Raw genomic sequence first — 24,183 nt, forward strand, 5'->3', positions numbered from 1 at the left:
CTGACATGTAATTTCTAAAACCCTTTGACTTCCCTAAGTTAAAGAAAAACCAATTAAGACAGGATCTGAAGAGATGACTCAGAAGTTAAGAACACTGGCTGCTCTTGCAGAGGACGTGGGTTCAAATTTCAGCACCCACATGGCAACTCATGACTCTCTGTAACTCCAGTTCCAGGGGATTCAATACCTTCTTCTTACCTCTAAAGGCACTGGGCACACATGGCATACAGGCAGACAAAGCAACTTATACAGGCTTTTAAAAATGTTTTTAAAGAACAATTTTGTCTTGTTACAACAGACCCTCTTTAGCTCCACAAAAATTTGTCAATGAAGTAATTTTGGGAAGACCTTAGAACCATTGGAGCTGGTTGCCAGGGGAGCCAATCGATAGAGAACTAAAACTCAGTCCCAATCCCCCCCAACTTGACCTCTGAGAATAAAGTTCAATTACCAGTGGCCAATGATTTGCTAATATATATGTAAGGAACCTTTAGAAAAGCCTGAAGGACAGGATTCAGGGCATCCAGGTTGTTGAAACTAAAGCTGGCACTCCTGTAGATGAAAGATCTGCTCCTTCTAAAACACCTTGTCACATGCAGCTCTTCTGACATCTTGGGTTGTGCTCTTATTTTAATAACCACTAATCTAGTAAATAAACTGTTACCCTCAGTTTGGTAAAATCATTGCAGCAAATGATCAAACCCATGGATGGGTTTGTAGAAACTTCTGACATATATTCAGCCCAAAGCACCAGTGAAGAAAACAGATATGCAATCTTTGGCTAAAGTTGGAGGGAGCAGTCTTGGGGGACTGAGACTTCACCTGAGGACTCTGTGATAATTCTACCACAAGCTGTCCTCTGACCTCCGCCATGGCACACTTGCACACACACACACACACACACACACACACACACACACACACACACCACCTCACTCCTCCATCTTCTTCATTCATCCTAGTGGCATCAGGAGCTGTGGTGTACCCTTTTGTCCAATCAGCGCCACCCACAAAATGTTCATTGCAATGAGTCATTGTTCTGGTTCAAGGCCCCTGGCACACCATCGCCAAAAGGCCCCTCACCAAAATTCCTCTTGGATATCCTGCTGTTGCCCGAGTCATGGAAATCCTGCAGTTATCATTCCTCAGGACCAGTCCCTTCACACACCCCAGCAAATCATAGACAGGGTAGGCCAACCCAAGACCCAGCATATGGGTCTGGGTGGTAGCTGAGCTGGTCAGTCTGGGCCACTTGGACTGCCCTCCTCAGGCAAGGGGCAGAGCCAGCTCTCCTAGGTCCATGCCATCATAACCTTGGACTTTTATATGCTGGGCATGCACCTTGCCATTGAGCTATACTCCCACCAAGGTATTTTTAACTTCATATTTTATTTATTCATTGATGTGTCTTAGGGTTCCTATTGCTGTGATAAGACATGGCCAAAAGCAACTTGAGGAGGAAGGGGTTTATTTCACCTTACAACTCTTAAGCCACACGCCATCACTGAGGAAAACCAGGGTAGAAACTCAAACAAAAGCCATCTCAGAACACTAATTACTGGCTTGCTGAGCCTGCTTTTTTTATAGCACCCGGGACCACCTGCCCAGGCGTGGCACTGCCCACTTTGTGCTAGGCCCACCCATATCAGTCATTAACCAAAAATATGCCCAACAGACTTGCCGACAGGCAACCCAGATGGAGGCATTTTCTCACGTGAAGTTCTGCTTTCCAAGATAACTCTAGCATGGGTCAAGTTGGCCAAAACAAGTAGGGCAGGTGGTAGATGGTAAACTTCTTTAATGTATGCCAAACATAGTTTGTTACATGGTCTTAGCACATAGCCTAGGTCAGCCTTCAACTTCGGATCCTCCTGAATCTGCTTCCCGAGTGATGGGATGTGCCACCACACCAGGCTTTCTAGTGTCTCGTGGGCTGCTAAATATCTTAATTGTTCTGGGACTTGTTTATTTTTATCCAAGTCTTAGCTCTTAAGTTTTGTTCAAGGCACATTTAATTTAGGGTTCTTTTCTGGACTTAAGACTTCCTGGTACTTTAACCCCAAACTTCTTCAACATCACTACAAGCCATTTGTGGCTAATACAGTTAAGCATTGTACAGTTTAGCTGCCTCTCTGGCCTTTACCCAGTAGATGCCAGTAGTGGACATATTCCCTGGTTGTGGGAGTTCAGCTCCCACCTGTCAAAGGGTTCTTGAGGGGAGGAGAGAGGAATAAGGAAGTATTAGATAGAAATATAGACAGAAATGACAAGAAAGGCAGAGACACAGGATAGCTTCGGGAGGGCCCTGGGTCAATACCCAGATGCCTTGAGATTTATTCTAATGGGCTTTTTATACACTACCAAGCTGTGGTGGTAATCTAATTGTACTGAATTATTATTTTGATTGTATGTTAATAAATAAAGTTGTCTGGGGGTCAGAGCTATTAGAGCCATAGCAAGAGTGTGGCGGTGGTGGCACACGCCTTTAATCCCATAAGATCTCTGTGTGTTCAGGGATATAGCCAGCATTGGAGACATATGCCTTTAAGACCTAGGGGGCTGTACATTCAGACAGTGACGAGGCAGTCATGTGTTTGGGTTTACAACCAATGAGAAGGCAGAACAACATACTATAAAAAAAACGAACCGACAGGAAGTAGGTCTCTTTTCGCGAAGCTGGGACAGCAGGAGGAAGGGTGAGATTTTAGCTCTGAGCTCTGACCTCTCGGCTTTCTCCTTTACATTGTTTCTGTGTTTCTTATTTAATAAGATGGTTAGTTACATCAATACCAAGCAGAGAGGCAAAGACTTCCCCCTTTCAAGATCAAAGCACAATGTACAGCCAAATGTAGCCCCTTCAAAACACTTCGTAACCATGCCCTTGGCCAAATCATCCTATTATGCAGCCCTGTTGGGTAAAGCTGTTATTTAGTGGCGCTCTTACCCTGCAAGGAAATGTCAGGAAACACGACAGAATCCACTAACAAGAGTTTTATTAAGATGAAAGAGACAGAGGAGTGCTCAGGCCTGCGGAGAGACACATGTGTGGAAAAGAAGAAAGAGGAAGCCACGAATATGGCGCCGGCTTATGAAGGCTGGGTGGCACACGCATACACAGGTCGATGTGGCTACTCCACGCATGTGCAGATCACATGGTTGCATTGCGCACTCTTACACAACCATGCAAAGCCACAGGGTCCTGGTCACGAGAGACACCTTGACCCGGAAATGGCTATTTTGACCTGGAACTGTCTAGGCAGAAGTGTCTAGTCCACCAGACATGCACAACCATGGGGATGTGTTGTGGGTCTATCAAAAGCAAGCTCAGATTCTCTGACCTTGAGTAAGGTCTTACTAGGAAGCCTCTGTGGCCCCCTAAACCTGATGTGACAAAACTGTGTTCAGACACTGCTCTATCTCCCTCCAGGCAAAATCGCTCTTAAAAACCACCAGAGAATGCCCTGAGGATTATAAGGTGGATTTTGTCCTTGTGAGTTCTAGTGGTCCTCTACCTTGAGTTTTTGGATTGTTTCATGTGTGCCCATAATTATTCAAATACCTGGGCAGAATCTTCTGGAGAACTCATGTCCTCTTTCTGAGCAAGTTCACTTTTTCCATGTAGGGAGACTACTAAACTTGGCTCCTCCCTTCCCCAGGTGGTGGTCTGGGAAATCCAGTAATGACAAACACCTGATGTCTACCTGATTTGTCTCCAGTCTCACCAGCTTTGCTTCTAATGTGCCTTCTCCACTAGTTCAGGCAGGTTAGACCTGATCCCCCAACTCCACTTTGATACAGAAGTTTTTGAGTAAAAGCCAGCATATTTATATGCTAAGAAATATCAAAGAGAAGAATATTTGGTATTTTGAAAGGTGAGCAGGTAGGAGAGAACCTGGGTCCAGTGGCATTGTGGAACATTATTTTAAGATGTGTTATATTTTTTTATGCTGTGGAACATTTAATGATGCAAAGGTGTGTTGCATTCTTTTATGTTGCATTTGTTTTACTCTGTGAAGCTGTGTTACTTCATCTGTCTAAAACACCTGATTGGACTAATAAAGAGCTGAATGGCTGATAGCTGGGTACAGAAAGGATAGGCAGGGCTGGCAGGCAGAGAGAATAAATAGGAGAAATCTTGGAGGAAAAGAAGAGCAAGAGAACAAGGAGAGGAGGATGCTAGGGGCCAGTCACCCAGCCACATAACCAGCCACAGAGTAAAAGTGAAAATAAGATATACAGAAGTAAGAAAAGGAAAAAGCCCAGGGGCAAAAGGTTAATTTAAAGTTAAGGAAAGCCAGCAAGAAACAAGCCAAGCTAAGGCTGGTCATTTATAAAAATAATAAGCCTCCATGTGTATTTATCTGGTAGCTGGGTGGCAGGTCTCTCAAAAGAGCTAAAGAACCAAAGACCAAAAACAACACAGTGGTAAGGTTAACTTTAGATAGAAGCAGTCAGCTGATCTAAAGTGAAGGAAAAATAACAAGCCAACATATGGACACGTAGGGTTGCTTTTCTTTCTAAATCTATGTTACAGTTGTGCGTATGCATGTGTATTTTTTTTCAAGGAACAATAATACAATTTACACAAGTTAGCCAGGGAAGGTTTCATTGAGAAACTTAGTTTAAGATACACGAGGACAGCAACCCCTGAAAGCAATGCTTGATTTACTTAGGAAATGGCAAGAGGCAAGAGGGCCACGGTGGCTGAAGCAGAATGGACACAGGGAGTCCTATGTGGGGCCAGAGATAAATGGAAGCGCAGCAGGAAGACCTAGTTAGCCATGGCTGAATTGGGACTTTTCTTCTGAATGCACTAGAAGACTGAGAGGTTGTAGGCAAAGGAGCGACATGATGGCGAAGCCTGGTGTGGAAAACAAAGACCACCCAGTTGAATTCTTAAATGCTTCTTTATGGTTTGGCAACTTCTGTTGTTTGGTACAGAGTCTCCCTGTGTAGACCAAGCTGGCTTAAAATGCAAGAGATCTGCTGGGATTAAAGGTATCCATCAGGACCACATCTTTATATGTTTTCTTATGGAGGATATACAGTAGAAAACAGATAAAAATTAAAAATGAACCCAAAATAAAGTGTCCTAACACTATAGTCATCATCTGTATGATACCATATACATATGTTCTTAGGATTTCTGTTGCTGTGAAGAGACACCATGACCACAGCAGCTCTTACAAAGGAAAACATTTAACTCAGTGGCTTACAGTTTCAGAGGTTTAGTCCCTTATCATGGCAGGACAAGGCAGCATGTAAGTAGACGTGGTGCTAGAGGATTCAAGAGTTCTATAACAATCCACAGGCAACAGAAAGTGAACTGTTGCACTGGGCATAGTTTGAGCATAGGAGACCTCAAAATCCACCCCCTCAGTGACACACTTCCTCCAGCAAGGCCACTTACTCCAACAAGGCCACACATCCTAATAATGCCACTCCCTATGGGGGCATTTTCTTTCAAACCACCACATATATACTGTGTGTAAAACACACACACACACACACACACAGTTTATATGTACACACACATATATGTATCAGGGTTTCTACTGCTGTGATAAAACACATGACCAAAAGCAATTTAGGAGCAAACAGTCTATTCTGCTTAGACTTCCACATCATAGTTTTCATGGAAGGAACTCAAACTGGGCAGGAACCCCGAGGCAGGAACTGCTGCAGAGACCATGGAGGAGTGCTGCTTACTGGCTTACTCACTGCTTGCTCAGCCTCCCATTCTTAGATCATCCAGGACCACCAGACCAGGGACAACGCTGCTCACAATTGGCTGTGCCCTTCCACATTAAAAACAATCAAGAAAATACCCCCCGTAGACTTGCTTAAGTTTCTTTCCCCCAAATTAGGTATTGGGCTTGTACAGCTTCAAGATCATGGACCTAGAATAAAATGCCCCTCCCCCAAAACCTATGTTGGGTAAAGGTAATTGTGAAGGGCTCCAAGGACCACATGCAGTAGAAGTTTGAAGGCAGTGCCCTAAAAGCGATGTTAGCCAGGTACATCAGTGTGCTGGTTGTCAATGTGATACAAGCTAGAGTCACTTCAGAAGAGGAAGTCTCAACTGAAAAAGTGCCCTCACCATACTGGCCTGTGGGCAAGCATGTGGTGCATTTTCTGGACTGACGACTGATGGGGGAGGGTCCAGTTTACTGCAGGTAGTGCCACCCCTGGGCTGGTGGTCCTGGGTGCTGTAAGAAAGCAGGTTCAAGAAGCTATTAGGTACAAGCCAAAAAGCAGCATTCCTCCATGGCCTTTCCATCAGTTCTTGCCTTCAAGTGTTTGTCTGGAGTTCCTGCCCTGACTTAACTAGAGACAGAAGTCAAGTCAGGGCAGGAACTCAAGTAACCTGAGAGTTGTAAGAAGAAATAACCTCTTTCCTCCCAAGTTGCTTTTGGTCATGGTATCTTATCACAGCACTGGAAGCCCTAACTAACAGAGTCAGCAGTATAACACACCTGGACCCACATGAATCTGGAGAGAAGAGTACTGTTGGAGGCAATGTTCAGACACAGAAGCCAGCACTAAGTAACGTTTGAATGTCAAGTATGGGAATGGTGTGTGAATTGGGGAGGGGAGGATAGTAAAGGAACACATGGCAGAGGTTGACAGAGCCCAAATCATAAAAGGCCATTGCTGACTTTATTAACTTATATAATGCATGAATCTAGAATTTAAAACTACAAAGGCTTTCTACAAATCAATAAGAAAATACAAATACCCTATATTAATCAGGACAGAAGCCAAATACAATTATCTTAAACAAGAAAGGGACTTTATTGGCTCACAAAACTTTAAAGTCCAGAGGTAGGGCAGGCTTTAGGCACAACTGGATCTAGGGCCTCCAGAAAAATGGTATCAGAACTTAGTTTTCTCACCATCTCTGCTAGCCTCTGAGTTTCTCCTCAGAGACTTTCTCCATACAGTAAAAATGCAGGCTCACATCATCCTTGGGTCTCCAGTAGCTCCAAAGCCTTCTTTCCAGTAGTTGCAGTTCTGTTGAACACTCTTCTTAGCCTGCTTCAAATTACATGCCCACTCTCTAATCACTGGGGCCAGTGTGGCTCAGGAGGCTAGGCCTGGTCATGTGCTCACCAAAGCCATATGGAATGGGTTAACCACAATAAATAAGGATACTGTTACCATAAATGAGGGAAGGGATGCTGAACAAACAGATACCCACACATAACCCAATACAAAGGCAAAAGAAGCTGTGAACAAACAATCCTCAGGATTATAAATGATCAATAAACGCAAAAAGAACTTCACTATTCATCAGGGAAATACAAATAAGGAAGGTTTCTCTTTTCTCTCTCCTTGTCCCAAACAGATAAGGACTATCAAGTGTAGGTAAGGCTAGGTAGGGAAATGAGCACTTTGCAAAGTTGAAGATGTTACAGATGTGTCGGACAGCAAATGCTTTACAGCCAACCATCCAGGAATTTAAAGACCAGAATACGTAAGACGAAGATGTCTTAAAATTCACATATAATCCTGTTTATTTAAAAGGTGTCCACATTTCTGTATATTCACATAGAAATGTGTACAAACTGTACTAGAATGTAAAGTGGAAAGTGGAACTGACCTGGGGAAAATGGTCTCTCACATTTGTCTATCTTCAGTTTCATATGATGTTAACTGCAGTCATTTATACTTTCATATTAGAAAGAAAAGAAATGAACAAGACCAGAACAGGACATAAAAACAGCCAATGAACAAAAAAAACAAAAAACAAAAAAAACTTCCTTCTTACTAATAAAGGCACAAACAAATAAAAAATAAAAAAAACAGAACTGGCCTGTAGGATGAGCAACACCTTTTCAGGATGCAGCACTGAGGAGTGCAGGCAAACGAGCATTCTTACTATAAAGGAGTTATAAAATTAGTCTAGCTTTTACAACTACATCCTCAAAAGTGTCAAAATACATACTCCCTGACCCAATGAATCCACTCCTAGTTATCTGTGTTATGGGGACAACTACATGGGTAGTAAGATGTTTATGAAATGTCAATCTGTTATGTATGAAGAACCTATGAACCCATCAGTATGGGGCTGGGTAGATGGACCATGAGTGTAATAATGCAATGGAATACTAGGTAACTATGGAAAATGTCCACATCAGTGTGGGGAGGGAAAGCAGCCTCACTACAGTAGATGTACAGTGGAGATACTACCTACCTCAGGTTTGCTGAGGATTAAAGCATAGTAAAGCATGATAGTTGGTACCTATACTCAACCCAAGACTGTTATTTTAAAAGATGTTTGTTTAAACATGTATAGAGCTAAATTTGGAAGGACAATAAACCAGATTACCACTATTTCTGGCTAAATCTGATGTCTTTTTTTATCTTTTGTTTCTGCATTGTGAAAATTTCAAATTATATAGGTATATATAATAACTTTTAAGTTCATTCAACAAAAGATGTACTGCTACTAAACAGGATTTGAATGCTCATCTTTTTCTTTTTTTTTCCCCGAGACAGGTTTCTGTGTGTAGTCCTGGCTGTCCTGGAACTCACTCTGTAGACCAGACTGGCCTCGAACTCACAGAGATCCGCCTGCCTCTGCCTCCCAAGTGCTGGGATTAAAGGTGTGAGCCACCACCACCCGGCTAACACCATCACTCCTGACAGTACAAACAAAAAAACCCAGCCTCAGGAATCCACAGAACTAGGTGTGTTTTAGTTCTAACTGGCCATTTATTTCCAAGTCACAAGATCTAAGTTCCAAGTCCCAAGTTCCAAGATCACTGGGTCTTGTTTTTCTAGTCCACAAATCTGGATGAGATTAATTATTTCAATTGAATGCTTAGCATGCACATTTTTTTCAGTACAGGTAACCTCCCCCCAAGGTCACACAGATGTAAGACAGGCTGCTAATGGTCAAACATCTGTGAATATATAAAACTACTAAACAGCCTGTTGGGCCAGTTGGTATGCATGCCTTCACACAACTGCTCGTCTGCTAACCAGAAAGGTACTGGTTAGGCCACTGCTTGGCACCTTTAGACTGGGTACCCCCAAATGATGATGTTCTGTGTGGGGACAGGTCTGAAGTCAGCAATCACTGTTACTGTAAATTAATGTCTAGTGGGAACTTACGACTAGCCAGAGTCAATTAAGTATAAAACCCACTGCTTCCTTTTCCTGTATACCATGAGGGATTTTAGACCAGCCCCTTGTCTGAGCTTCCTTCCCAACAGATACACAGGTGTCAGAGCTGGCAAGACAACACATATTTGCCAACTCTAGTACCACCTCTTCTGTGCTTTCAAATGACCGAACAGTTTGGGCCCTAAAACTGTTAAGTCTGGCATTCCACCCTGAGAGGTTACTCTGAAATAAGAACTCTGTCACCCCAGCAGTCATTCAAATGTGCCACCTCAAACACCTACTGGAGAGAGCCAGCCATAAATAACAAGTACAGCAATTCCGGGTGACTGTATCTTAGAGCAGAGAAGCTTACAGCTTTATTGACAGTAATGTGTTTCCTCTCCGCCACAGAAAAGACCCAAACCAAAGTCCCTACATTTTCTTGTATAACTTAAAAATACATTATAGCATACTACATATTTATACTTCAATAAATCTTAATCTATAAAGCACATTTCTTATAATTGTTATCAGAAATCTACGAACAAGCTTCATTCTGCCTTACTTCATCAGTTGGCATTGCATTTATTACTGTTTTTCAATAGGCTCACGCAAAAAATCTCACTTTCATTTTAAAATTTGACCAAGCACCAGATATAACCCAAATCGCTAGAAATATTTGTACTCCCATGGATCATTTCCCATGTAATGATGCCTGTCTTACATAAAAACAAAAACAAAAACAAAAACCTCTTCTTACACTCAATGCTTTTAACTTCCAGAGTTTTCCATTAAACAGTAGAATCACAGTACTTGGATTCTTAGCCACGGCATACAGAATCCTACTAATAAAATGTATTACTTTTAATATGTTTTTTAAAAAATGTGTTAAGACTGTAAATTAAAAAAATTCAATAAATTCTGACAGTTAATAAACTAGTTATTAATAGCCTAGTTGTTTATTGTTAAAGTAGAACAGTCCATTCAACTTAACTTGTAGTTATAACTGCAATGCTACTCGAAATTACATTGGGGTCTAAGATTGAAAATGTTCAAACTAGAAGAGCGTGTCCTGAACTCACCTCTGAAAAGTGCTAAGAACTGACTAGCTAGCTAGCTAGCCTTCTGAGCTGACGTCTCTCCCTCTAAACACAACACACGTGTTAGAGAACTACAACTCTGGGAATCTCAGAGGTGACCTGGGAATGCTGATGGGGAACCCCTATGACTTACAGTGGAACAAATGCCTCCCTACTTAGAGTAGGCTTACAGTACCTAGCACAGTGCATTGTCGGTGGAAATGTTTAATACTAAATGCGTGGCTGTTTTAGCCTGCTGTTCAACCCTTTTGTACCAAAGGAATAAAAAGAGCAAACCTGATATTGTTGCCCTCTCATTAAGGAATTTTCTATCCTTAACTACGATGAGGGCAAAATGAGTTCAACTTGTGAGTTTTCCCTAAAAGCCACATCATATAACTGCCTTAATTTTACACTTGCTTTTCAACACCAGCATTCATACGAATTCTTCCTTAGTGTTATATTTACCTTCACTTTTACAAGTGTCTATCTTTACACAGGCAAACTGCTTTCATTCGTAAGATGCCCACACATTAGATAAAATCAGCTTCTTGTCTGGTTGTAAGTTTTCCTTTAGAAAGATGGCTGCACTTGACTGGTCCACTTCAGTGTATAATTTCTCCCTTTCACTCTTGGCCGTTTCGCCATCATTGCTCATCCGAGATCTTAAGGCTCACTTAACACTGAGGCTTTGGCTAGCCTTTATCTTCTATTTTTCCCAAATATACTCAAACCGAACAAAAGGAAACTAAATTTCCAAAGATGTTTTTAAATGCTTAAAGATGGGCTTTTAGATTTTACAATTCCTATGTTGTCTTTAAAATAGAAAGGTATGTATCCTTACAAAACATTCCAATGACCAACACAGAAATAAAGTATTTGTCTGAAAAAGGAAATTGTTAGAAAGGGATAAAGAATCAGGTAGCTCATTACTTGGGAGAAAAAGAGAATATAAACATCACATGGAAAATTTAGGTATTAACACCTGAATTATTTAAAATTTCAGTTTCTAGGCATAACACCATTTCTTTCACAATAATAATGGTGAATGAAGATTTTTTTTCGTATTTCCCAATGAATTTTCTCAGTCAACAGGGAAAAAAAAATCTTTTCTATATCACTTCATGTTTTTAATTTTGTCTTCATTTCTGAAGAAAAAGACCTGAGTGCTTATTATTTCCCCTAATTTCTTAAACTTTCACAACATTCAAAAGTTTTTCTGCATTGTGTCTTCTCTGATGTCTAAAAAGATTTGAACTTTGACTATAGGATTTTCCACACTGAACACATTCATAAGGTTTCTCCCCAGTGTGAATTCGCTGATGGTTAATAAGCCCAGAATTCTGGCTAAAGGCTTTCCCACACTCAAGACACTTGTAAGGTTTTTCGCCAGTGTGGACTCGCTGGTGCTGCACCAGAATGGAACTTCTGCTGAAGGCTTTTCCACACTCGACACATCCATAAGGCTTCTCCCCACTGTGGATCCTCTGATGAAGAATAAGGGCTGAGCCCTGGCTGAAGTGTTTTCCACATTCGTCACAAATGTGCTGTTTCTTTCGAGAGGGATTTCTCTTTCTTTCAAATCTGCCCTTGGGAAAACAGGTTTCTCCATATTTAAAGATTTGAGGAACACCTATATTAAGAGGGCCAGGAACATCATGAGCTTCTGCAGCTGAGGCAGTCTCCTGCTTTGGAGCCAGGGCTCCATTTTCTGTCCTGGCATCATCTTCTGAAATAAAGAGAAAATGCAAATGTCACTCAGTTCCTATCTGAAGAGAAAAGAACTTGAAGGAAAAAAAAATTTTTTTTTTTTCTGTTTTTGTTTTTTGTTGTTGTTATTGAGACAAGGTCTCACTATGTAGCCTAGGTTGACCTTGGATTCACAGAGATCCACCTACCTCTGCCTCCTAAATGTTGGGATTAAAAGTATGCACCACCATGCCTGGCAAAAAGGAGTTTTTCATGAACTAAAAACAACAACAACAAAACCTGTACACATCTATGGATATATGTATAAGGTTGACAATTCTCAAAAAAGAAAAACGGGAAGGTGTGGGGGGGAGGAGATTATGATGTCAATGAGCTAACGGCATGATAGCAAAATGACACAGAAGGGTTTATCTACACCTTTTTTTCTTTTTTCTTTTTTGGTTTATTGAGACAGGATGTCTCTGGATATCCCTAGCTGTCCTGAAACTCATTCTGTAGACCAGGATGGCCTCAAACTCAGAGAGCTGCCTGCCTTGGCCTCCTGAATGCACCACCAACCACCCAGCCGGTTTTATCTAAACTTAACATAGGGGCTAGTGAGATGGCTCAGGCATGAAGAGCACATGATCTTTCAGGACCCAAGTTCAGTTCCCAGCACCCACACTGGGAGGCTCACAACCATCATAACTCCAGGTCTAGGGGGTTCAATTTCCTCTTCTGACCTCTTTAGGCAACTGAACAAATGACATACATAAATACATGTAATATACACAAAATTTTTTTTAAAATAGAACATAGTCAAAAAGGTGACAAACATGATAAAATAAAGGGGGAAAATCAAACTGAAATGCTAGGTCTGAAAGAAACTTTGGGAAGCAAAATGATGGCCATTAGGAAATGATTTTTAAGGAATTGTATCAAAATGAAGGTACAACAACAAAAAAATCTGTCAAACAATAGTTATTGTTGAAGTAAGTCAGTGTGTCACAGTCAATACTAGACTCAAAGCACAACATATGAGTCCTGAAGCCAAGAACTGGGCGTGGTGGCACACTCCTGTAACCCGGCACTCAAAGGAGGCAGAAGGCAGACGCCTGTGAATTCAAGGCCAGTTCCAGACCAGTCAGGGCCAAAGAATGAGACCAAGTCTCAAAAAAACAGAACAAACAAACAAAAGCTGAAGCTAATCTGAGCGCAGCCTGTGTTAACTAAAGGCATCCATCGCACCTGAAACTTCAACACACAAAAAAGGTTCCGTGTTAAAGAAACTTGCCCCAATTTGGTATTTGTCATAGCAGCTAAAAAATGATTCTGTTTAAGTCTTAGTGAGGTGTGTCTAGAAAACAAAAGCTTCAATTTATAAGTAGCAACACTGCCTACCCACGGCCAGAGGTAAGAGCAAAACTCACTGACAATTTTCCTGAAACTTAAGTCATACAGAGTGGACAGGTAACACATGGTGAGCAGCAGCACTGAACAGTGGCCAATAATGGATGTCACAAGGGTAAGTCAAGCAAGAAAGCAGGAGAGGGAGACCCAGGGGCCCGAGGGGTTAGAGGCTTAGATACTTGGAAAGTATGATGGGTAAGTGGGGACACATGACATGAAATGAATGGAACTTTCTGAATGTGAAAGTGGTCAGACTGCTAAAATAAAGCCAATAGCAGAAAATGCACCTCCTAAGAGCATGTATAGTTCTCTAACTATCACACTGAAAAATGTCCCACGAGAAGGAAAAAGCACAGGGTGAGCAGATATACCTCTGCCTCCGTTCTGATTTCTAGCGCCACCCCTCCCACGGGAAGAAAACCTGGTCACATCCTAATGTTTGGCATACTGCTATAGCATTATCTCCACCCACCTCAAGGACTGATTCCTGAAGCATTCTCAAACTCCAATTATACTTTGATATTTCTGTACTAAACCATATTATAGCTTGGGAGCCTAGTTTGAATAAACACTTAAGAAAAAGTGAAAAATTTACCCTCCTATCATTTCTGGGTTTGTTTTTTTGTTTTTTATTTCTATTTAAGTTTCTAGAGGGATGGAGAGATGACTCTGATTAAGAGTACATACTGCTCTTGCAAAAAGCCAAGTTGAGCTCCCTGCACCTCACTGGGCAGCTCATTAACCACCTATAACTCCAGGAAATCCAATGGTCTCTCTTGACCTCTGAGTACCTGCACTCACATGCACATCCTCATACACAAGCACACAGAATTTCTAAAAGAAAATCTTTTTACAAGTTTCTTAAGGGGTCTGGAGCTATGGCCCAGTGGTTGAGCACTGGCTGCTCTTCCAGAGGACCTGAGTTTAATTCCCAGCACCCACACAGCTCCAAGAGGATTTGACACCCTTTTCTGACTTCCAAAGACATCCAGCATGCACATGCTGCACAGACACATAATGAAGGCAAAATAGCCATACACATAAAATTAAAAATAAAATGGAGTTTCTTAATTAAAAAAAAAAAAAGAGTAGGTAGAATATTGAAGCAAAAAACAAAAGTAGCTGAAGTTTTAGGAAGACTTGAGAAATAAAACCAAAAGGTTGATGGAGACTCCAAAGCAGCCCACTGTATGAATATGGTGACACAGGAGACTACAAACTGAAGAGCATAAACCAGGCGACAGATGAGCAGTGCCATGTAGGAAACAAGCGCTGGCTCACAACAAGGCAGTTGTGAGCATAATATGAGCAGTCTTCATGAAAGCAGGCTCAAAGAAAAGCTAAAGATGCTCAAGTCTAGGAGTAAACACACCCGAGGCCATGAGTCTACCATGAGAAAGGTCAGCCTCTAACAGTACAGCTATTTCTAAACAGCAGCTTAAAAGTGTTTTGCCAAAAGAACAAGCAAAGCACTCTGGGAAAAAGCCACATGGTGTCCTGGTCCTCACCACAGTGCCTCAGAGAGTGGAGTTCCCAGGATGCCCACTTGAGCTGGTTCTCTACAGCATCAAGCTCAGAACTTGGTAATCCCTGAGCGTCTTCTTGAGGTATCTCCTCTACAAGCACTTCCCGTTTTCGCCGACGGACCGAAACCTGAAAACAAGATTTTAGTTCGGTTGAGAAGGAATTCTGATGCTGAGCACACATAAGAGAAGCCACAAAAAATACACTACAAAGTCTTAGACAGCGGAGCAGTGTTAATGGAATATTTGTTTAACTATGTACAGATGTGTTGCATTTGTTTAATTACATAAAGGTGTGTTGCTGTTTTACCTTGCCTGCCTAAGGCACCTGATTGGTCTAATAAAAAGCTGAATGGGCAACACCGAGAGAGGAGGTATGAGAGAGGAGGTGTAGGTGGAACTTCTGGGCAGGGAGAATAAGTAGGAGGAGGGACTTAGGCTCGGAGAAGAAAAGGAAATGACAGAGAGATGCCAGGGGCCAGTCAGCCAGACACAGAGGAAGCAGAAAGTAGGACATACAGAATGAAAAAAAAAAGGTAAAAAGCCCCGAGGCAAAACGGAGATGAATAGAAACAGGTGACATTAAGTTAAAGGAGCTGGTGGCTGCGCATTCATAATTAATAAGTCTCCATGTCTTTATTAGGGAGCTGGTTGGCAGCCCAAAGAGGATTCCACCTACAGAGCAGCACAGGTATTGCAGAGTAGCACGTGACCAGGAGGGAGCCCAGACACAACTTTAACTTAGGCAAGTTAATCCAGCAGGTGCCTACTGCTATGTTAGTTAGTGTTTCTGACTAAAGTGAGGCAAGCCTGCTCACCGGCTGTCCGGGATCATCAAGCTCACTCTCCAAGTCCTCTAGAACGGTCACTGCCTCCTCTCCATTCTCTGGATGATGTTCTCGAACCCAAGTCTGTAGCTCCTTGGGTAGGATGGCAACAAACTGCTCCAACACTACCAGCTCCAGTATCTGTTCCTTCGTGTGTGTCTCTGGTCTGAGCCACAGGCGGCAAAGTTCTCGGAGCTGGCTCACAGCCTCTCGGGGACCTGGTGAATCCTGGTATCCAAATTGCCTGAACCGCTGTCGGAAAACCTCCGGGTCAGGGAGATGATTCCAGGAAATGCTTGATCCCTCTTCACCATCAGGATCCTCCTCTAGTTTCACTCTCAGAACTTTTTCTTCTTCATCTGGATTTGGGATGATAAGTATTGAATCTTCTTCCACCGGCTGTGCAGACATCCTGTTACAATACTTGAGGAAAAGGCAGTAGAGGCAGGAAAGACGTCACTCAGAGAAATACTCTGTTTTCCTCAAAGGTACTCCTAAGGTATAAGAAATAAAAGACACATAAATTACCAAATACCCCAAGATATTTGAAAGCAGCAGAAAAAAAAATAATTTTTTTTACTGGATTAAAAATTCCAATCAAGGGCTGGAGAGATGGCTCAGTGGTTAAGAGCACTGGCTGCTCTTCCAGAGTTCCTGAGTTCAGTTCCCAGCCACCACATGGTGGCTCTCAACCATCTGTAATGAGATCTGGTGCCCTCTTCTGGCCTGCAGGCATACATGCAGGCAGAACATTGTGTACATAATAAATAAAACTTTTTAAAAAATTCCAATCAACAGTCTACACTGATTGAAATACTACCATAGTTAGTAGACTACAGCCAAATCTAGCCTGCTGCCTATTACACTATCCATAGAAAGAGCAGTGCAAAATTTTAAATGGCTAAAAAGCATAGAAACATTTTATGATGGGAAAATATGATGTCTGTCTAGGACCAACAAGGTCAGTCAGTTTGCAGAGGCACCAGCTTCCAAGCCTGATAACTCAAGTCCAATGACCAGCATGTACATAGGAGAGACCTTACTTCTTCTGAAGTTGTTCTCTGGCCTCCACAAGTGTGACATGACATCTGCATGCCTACAAACACACACACACACACAATGTAAAAAATATTTTAAATTTTAAAAAATGGTTTATATTTATTTTATGTTCATTAGTTTTTGCCTACATGTGTGTCTCTGTGAGGGTGTTGGGTCTCCTGGAACTGGAGTTACAGTCGGGAGCTGCCAAAGGGTGCTGGGAATTGAACTTGGGTCCTCTTGGAGAGCAGCCAGTGCTCTTAAGCACTGAGCCATCTCTCCAGCCCCACAATATTTTTTAAATTTGTGTCTATAAACCATTAAATTTAATCATAGTTCAGGCTATAATGGCAGAGTTGACAGGGTTCAACAATTTCAGCTAAGATCTAAAGCAACTTCATATTTACTATCTGGCCCTTTCCAGAAAAAGATTGCCGGTCTGTGACATATAGTCAACAAAAGGGAATTTGATAACCTAAAAACCCATGTAAGAATCACCCTATCACAGTATTCTCCAAATGTTCTGAACCCTTGGGGCTTAAGAATTGGTTCAGCAAGTAAAAACGTTTGTGGCCCTTGCAGAGGACCCAGATTTGATTCCCAGCACCACAAAGCACTCTTCTGACCTCCTTAGGCACCAGCAGACACATGGTACACATATACATAAAATAAACAACTAAATATCCAGAACTGCAGGATACTTAAAATATTCTTTGACATTTACTTTGTGTTTGTACATCTCAGCACAGGTGTGGAAGTCAGAGGACAAAATGCAGGAGTTAGTTCCCTCCTTCTGCTATGTGGAATCTGGGATCCAGCACAGGTTGTCAGGCTTGGAGCAAGCTCCCTCCCCGATGAGCCACCTAGCCCACCCCACTTTTTGTTTTTGCAAATCTGAAGTAGGAAACAGGTCAACTGCCCCCCTCCCCCGACACCCCACTCCACCCTCCCACCTTGCACATGTGCCCTGCTGCTGAGCTAACGGTCAGAATGTGAATACACACACACACACACACACACACACACACACACATACACACACAATTCTTTAAATTTAAAAAATACTAAGTTGTTTAGGAACTCTTTAAACAAAATGTATGTGAAAAATGTTCATTAGAGCTGGGGATGGTGTCCTAAACCTGTAACCCTTGCCCCTGGGTAGAAGCAAGATTATCCTCATCTACATAGCAAAGCCAGCTGGGCTATTAAGAGCTTGTCACAGATTCACTTTTACACTGTTGAGTAACACATCACAGAACACTGGGGAAGAAACTATTTCACATAACATGCAAATGTTATTTAGGCATCCACCACACCATACATGCATTTAAACGTACAGTTCATCAACTGCAGCGAATTCTATTAGGAAAAAGCACTCACAACTTCTCACAGTGGCCAGCAGTCTTTTTCCTTAAGTGGTTTCCCCTAGCTTTTCCTTTGGGGAAATCTGTGAGCTACTTTCTGATCCTTTTAGTATTTGCAAAATCATACCGGCGCCACGGTTCATAGCACATTAAGAATAGTAAGCTTAGCCTGGCGGTGGTGGCACACGCCTTTAATCCCAGCACTTGGGAGGCAAAGGCGACAGATGTCCGAATTCGAAGCCAGCCTGGTCTACAGAGCAAGTTCCAGGACAGCCAGGGATACACAGAGATACCTTGTCTCCAAAACAAACCAAACCTAGAATAATACAGCTGCTGTTTATTTATCAGAGCCAACAATAAAAAAAAAAAAACCCAGAAACTTAAGAAAACCTTATTGAAACCTGTCAAGATGAAGACAAAGAATCAGAAAATGCTGTATCAAACAGAAAGACCATATAGATCCGTTAAATATTCTTGAGTCGGGTGATGGCCTGGCAGCAAAACCCAACAGCTAGCTATCTGTTCCTATTCCTGGACCCGACCCTGTCAACGGCTCAAGCATTTCCGCGTAATAGAAATTGCTTTTTCTTCTATTTTGTACTGCACCAGGGTCGTGGGACGAAGAGGAACGCCGTCAAGCACTTGGCGGGACCCCGGTCCTCAACGACCTCCCGCCTCACAGCGCCGAGCCCGGCCAGCAGCCCCCAGGAACTCCGGGGGCCGACGTCCTCTTCCCAGCATTCACCGCGAAGGGCCGCCGAGGCCCCAGAACACCCAACTACACAGGACGGGGCCCGGAGGGACTACAAACCCCAGAAGGCCGTGCGCGAGAACCCACCGGATCCCACCTCGGCTTGAGCGACTCCCAGAACCCTCCGCGAGCCGCCAAAGCCTCGTAATGGAACAAAACCGGCCGGTGGGGGAGGGGCGCGCATGCCGGCGAGGACGCGGGCGCCGGAGGCTCCGCGGACGCCCCGAAGTGCGGCAGGCCGCCGCCGCCCCCGCCGCCGCCCTTCCGCCGCGGCCTTCTCCGCGCACGCCCGAGACGCCGGCCGCTGCCCGGCCTCTGCGCCCCGACCCGCGCCCCCTCCTCGAACCCTGCCCCCGCACGCCGCTGACCTCTGGCTCGGGACCCGCCGCAGCCTCGCCGTCCCGGGCTGACGCTGCGCCGTCGCTTCCAGCCTCTTCCCACAAGCCCCCGGCGCGCACGGCTTCCGGTCCGCAGGACGGGGGGCGGGGGTATGGGGGGGGGCGGCAGACGAAGCCCCGAGTTGCCATGGGGACGCGCGGCAAGCGGCGGGGGGAGGTGCGGCTTGATGACAATGGCCGCATTGAAGCTGAGCTTGGCTTGGGGCCTCGGCCCGGAGTGGGCGCTGCTCTCGGTTCCACTTCCCCAAAGGGAGAGGGGAGCCAGAGGAAGGTGGGCGGCGGTTTCGCAGGGGTCCCGTGCTCCTCCTAGGAACCCTCTGGAGTAACTCACGAAAGTGAACATTTCTGAAAGCCCGTCGCCGGCGTGCCCGGGCACAATCGCTGCGCTCTGCGTGCAAATCATTTTCTTTACCCCCCCACCCCCCGACATCCTCTAGTGCAGGAACTTTTGCTATTCCCGCTTCAGGGCCGAAAGCTCATTGTAAGTAGCAAGCGAGGTTTGCACTCAAACGTGGCTCAAACCGTTGTCTGCCACGAGCCGCGTTACAAAGATTATGACAAGTTATCCAAGAAACAAGATGCGACTAGTTAAGAAGCTTGGCTAGTTGTCACAGGGAGTTTACAGAATAGATGCATGCTGGTTATTTCATGCCAAAAAGCAGCTGCAGGCATCATCAATCAGACCACCTCTTTCCCCTATTTTAAACCCTCCGGTGGACCTCAAATGCCTTAACTATGACATTAAACATTTGTCACATTGTCCTGCAGGTCGTCTATGGTCTGTTGCCTACTTGTTCCCTCTGACTATGACTCAGGCTTATTGTGGCGCCTCAGCCTCACTGGCCAATGCGCTTTCCTCCAAGTGGCCCCCATATGCTTAGGGACACTCTTAGATGTGATCTCATTACTTACCTGTGCTTTGAAAGTCCAGCAAAGGTTGGGTGGTCTCTGTCCTGGTTACCACAGTACTCCCTCTCAGAGGTGATCTCATTACTTACCTGTGCTTTGAAAGTCCAGGAAAGGTTGGGTGGTCTCTGTCCTGGTTACCACAGTACTCCCACCTAGTCTCTCGATGCTGGCTGGTACATAGAAAACTCTACATTTTCTTTGAGTAAATGAATGAATTGTAGGCTGGTCACATTGGCCTTTGCTAGGTCACATGTCAAGTCTCAGAAATGGCACAAAAGAGCCCTGTTTTGGAAAGTCCTGTTAGAAGCATAGGTCAAGCCTTGCAGAACATTTCAAAGATCCTCAAGCTTTGCCTTATTGTCTCATTCAGGAAAGGGCCTCTGCAGCGTCCTGAGCCTCTGCTGGGTTAGTGAATGAGAGCAGTAAACAAGCCTCTGACCCAACAGCAAGACACTTTATTCCAGCCAGAGCTCACCTTCCCATAACCCCTGCTCACCCCTTCCTCCATTGTGCAGCTTTAATCCAGCATTTTCACTCTCCGGTTTGGCTGCAGCCAGGATCCAGCTTGGCTGCTCCCTGCAACCTTTTGCTCTTCTGTGACTCCTAAGAACTAACTCAAAGCATACTGCCTTGATTCTTTAAGAGACTTTACAGCAAATTAATCCTGGAAAAACAAAAACAACCAACATACTCATGTAAAAATGTGATATTTTGTGATCTGCTTTGCCTCTTGATTCCATTCTCAGTCATTTTTAAAGTAGTAAATGGGTACCATTGTGAGAATTGCCTCACAACATCACTTCTTTGAAGGCACCCACTTTAGAAAACTGTCCTTTCCAGCCCTAGTCTGAGGACTTCTTTCCAGAATGGTAACCCTTGTCTTCTTAGAGATCTAGTCACACCGGAGCACCCTGCGGCTGGAGAGACCGCTGGTAAGAGCTCATACTGCTGTCCAGCAGCCCGTGGTCAGCTTCCCCCTCACATACCACCAGCTCTAGAGGATCCAGCAACCTCTTCTATCTCCACCGTGCTTCACACACGTGGCACATACACAACACACACAAATTCACACACACATCTAAAAAGTAAAGCTTGTCAGGCAGTGGTGGCCCACACCTATGCTCTCTCTCTCTCCCTCTTCCTCTCCCTCTCCTTCCCTCCCTCTCTCTCTCTCTCTCTACCTCTTGCTGTGGGTCAGATGTAAGCACTCAGTTTACTGCCCCACCCTCATGGCTGCCTGTTTGCTGCCAAACTCCCTGCCATGATGGTCACAGACTCTACTACCCCCTGGAAACCTAAGCCCCAAATGAAATGCTTTCTTTTATAAATTGTCTTGGTCATCATGAAGTGGTGACACTTGCCTTTAATCCCAGCACTCGAGAGACAGAAGCAGGTGATGAATTTGAAGTCAGCCTGGGTCTACAGAGCTAGTTCTGGGACAGAGAAACCCTGTCTTGAAAAACAGCAGCAAAAAAGCTGGCTGGTCCTATTGCTTTGTCACAGCAGTAGAAAAGTAGCTAAAGCAAGACACGGTTCCTGGAGCGGCACAGACTCCTGGACTCAGGTGAATCCCAGTGGTCAAACTGCTGGAATCATGGGCAGCTCTCCAGGCTGGAGAGCTGCACCAGTGAAGGCTCGGGGCCAGACCACAGGCCCTTCCTCTTCTGTCTTTCCTACGAGAATCCCATCAGGCTCTTCCAGGGTTTGTGGAAGGCATGTTGGTTACTCTGCTAACTTTGCAGACATTCTGCCTAGCAATAGCTCAGAGCTTTAGGGCTTAATCCCAAGGGTATGGGAATCTCCTTACAGACACTCCTAAACTACACTAAAGATAGAAATGGAAACAAGACAAATTCCTCTTCCAACCAAGATCAGAAACAAGACTACAGAAGTACTGCCCTTGTCCTTAGTATCAACCACTTTCAAAGATCCCTTTCTTACGACAACCAAGGAGCTAAGACTCATTAACTCGTGTATGTGAGTGATTTCCAACTTCTGAAAAAGCCTTGCCCAAGATGGTGATGAAATGTTAATAAGAAAACAGCCAGGACTGCAAAGGACCTTCCAGAGAACAGGGACAAGAGAGGACTGAGAAAAGCGCTCTCCCTGGAGCAGGCTCAGAGAGCCCAAAGAAATGGCCTCATGGGGAAAAAGACTTGGGTGTATTTTTCAACTTCTGGTAACTGTTAAAACTATTACTTATGGGGCATACAATCCAGGGCCTTGTACATGGTAGGCAAGGGCTCTACCTCTGAACTATCTCCAGGCCATGTTAGATGGACCATTTTTAAAAAGCAATCTTAATGTATTCTACTTTTATAGTCTTTTATTTATCATTTTGACCATCAATATTTTTACTTAACTATTACTTTACTATTGAAGACTCACCTTCTATCTGAATTTCTCAATTACAAGTACGGCCTGCAGGCACATCTCCATGAGCGATGCTTCTCCTTTCAGATTATTGGCTTCAAGTATATCCCAAGGCAGCTGCATACTGGGATCAAAGGAGAGAGGCAAATCCTGCCCTGTATATTATCAAATAAATTGTAAAACAGAATGTCAATCGTAGTGTTACGGGCAACATAGTAATTTCCCAGGGCAGCAGTTTCTGCATGCGTTCTTTTGCTAATAAAAAGGAAGACCATTTTAGTTTATGAATCACTAGTAATCAAATTTTAAAAATTGGACAGTGTATGCACCAGTGTAAGTTCAGCCACAACAGACAGACAAATCTTACCAGTGCCCTGTTTTCTCTCTCCATGTAGCCTGTGGTTTATCCCACCCCGCTCCAAATGCTATCCACAGCAGTGGAGATATGGCTGCGACATGAGTCCGGCCTGAGGTTTTATAAAGCTTACGCTACCAAATCCCTTTACACGACAACGTGGCAGACTGCAAACAGTGACAGAGGGGACACGTTTTACACTGCTCTACAGCGCTTGGTAAAACTTGCTAAAGTCCTCACAAAGCCTTGGGAGGTTATTTTTATCACCATGTTGTAAAAGAGGAATCTATCACAAGCAAGATGAGGCTCCCAGGGACTAAGGGGCTGGGTGGAGTCTGGAGTCCTGACGTGACCCCCTTCTTAGAGGGTCTGAGAGTAAGAGGCCTGAGGCCCGCAACAACACACCCTGTTGATGCTAGGTCAGAACGAGAATATGGGGCTGATATCTCTATGGGTGGGTCGTAGAGGCTAAGGCAGGCTTCTGGAAGTCACAGGAGGGAAGCCTTCAACACACACTGCCAATCCAACACTTTTGATGGAATCAGTGCTTCCACAGTTGCTCCCAGCTCCCCCACCTTCCCCCCGCCCCCGCCCCGAGATGTTGGAAAAGATGGCCCAACACACATGGTGGCCTGAAGGAGCAGGGTCCCAGGAGCTGAGGCTACCCCATCCTGAGACAGGACCTGGGGGTTCCAGGGTGCCTCCCGGGCTGGGAACCAACTCAGCACGCAACACAGGCTCTGTGTGAGCTCAGAGAACACAGGCCAGACAAGTGCAGGTTGGGTGTGCAGGAGAAAACCGGAGGGGCAATGCTGTGGCGCGGGCCTGCCCAGGTCTATGGGAGAATCCCAGAGACAGCGGGCTCCATGCTGCTTAGGATCTTGAGGACCCGGAGGGACCCGGATGGACCCGGATGGAGGCAGGCTTCGGATGGGTGAGGAGTTGCCATGGAGACAGTGCTCCGGGCTTGGGCTTTGGTACAGCCGGAAGATAGACTGGGTGGACTTGACCTCTCCTGAGTTCAGGGTTCCATGCCTCTCGCTCACATCAAACCATAGTCGTTTCTCAGAGTTCTGTCAACAACTAGGCAAAGTTACAGAAAACAAACCCTAAAGTCCTGGGCTCCTGTAAAGTCACAGAAACCAGGAGGCTGCCGGGGGTTTTGTCAGTTTGCTGGTCCCATCTGTACACTAAATGTAGCTCTGCTCCAAATATCCATGTTTTAACGAAGAGGTCTGACACATACCCAAACGCCCACACCTTTTTGTTCACAGAACATAGTGGCCTTATAAAATGATAAGAACCGGTCTGTACCATGTATCTCATTTGTTTCTATATCCTCAAAATTTCGAGTGC

The 24,183-nt window shown here is 44.3% G+C and overlaps 1 protein-coding gene across 7 annotated transcripts; it reads right to left on the reverse strand.

Annotated features, from left to right (window-relative positions):
* Window positions 1-9,455: 9,455 nt before the first annotated feature.
* On the reverse strand, window positions 9,456-22,620 carry Znf24 (zinc finger protein 24). Of its 7 annotated transcripts, none has more exons than XM_037197008.1 (4): window positions 22,488-22,620; window positions 15,631-16,133; window positions 14,798-14,942; window positions 9,456-11,919 (listed from the first exon to the last, which is right to left on the reverse strand). In XM_037197008.1, the coding sequence occupies exons 2-4, from the start codon at window positions 16,048-16,050 to the stop codon at window positions 11,381-11,383; spliced, it is 1,104 nt and encodes a 367-aa protein (XP_037052903.1). In that variant the 5' UTR covers window positions 16,051-16,133; window positions 22,488-22,620; the 3' UTR covers window positions 9,456-11,380. The 7 variants fall into 7 exon arrangements, with proteins under 7 accessions (XP_037052903.1, XP_028743515.1, XP_028743519.1 ...); XM_028887682.2 differs by lacking the exon at window positions 22,488-22,620 and adding an exon at window positions 20,189-20,210; XM_028887686.2 differs by lacking the exon at window positions 22,488-22,620 and adding an exon at window positions 19,161-19,249 and having other exon boundaries at window positions 9,456-11,916.
* Between the last annotated feature and the right edge of the window lie 1,563 nt (window positions 22,621-24,183).

This window comes from Peromyscus leucopus, chromosome 19 (assembly GCF_004664715.2).
Source record: "Peromyscus leucopus breed LL Stock chromosome 19, UCI_PerLeu_2.1, whole genome shotgun sequence".
NCBI classification, from domain to species: domain Eukaryota; kingdom Metazoa; phylum Chordata; class Mammalia; order Rodentia; family Cricetidae; genus Peromyscus; species Peromyscus leucopus.

Coding starts and splice junctions, on each gene's coding strand:
- Znf24 (XM_037197008.1), bottom strand. CDS start 16,050: ATGTCTGCACAGCCGGTGGAAGAAGATTCAATACTTATCATCCCAAAT. Junction 14,943..15,630: donor TTGATGATCCCGGACAGCCG/GTGAGCAGGCTT, acceptor TCTTGTTTTCAG/GTTTCGGTCCGTCGGCGAAA. Junction 11,920..14,797: donor CCACTCTCTGAGGCACTGTG/GTGAGGACCAGG, acceptor TCTTTATTTCAG/AAGATGATGCCAGGACAGAA.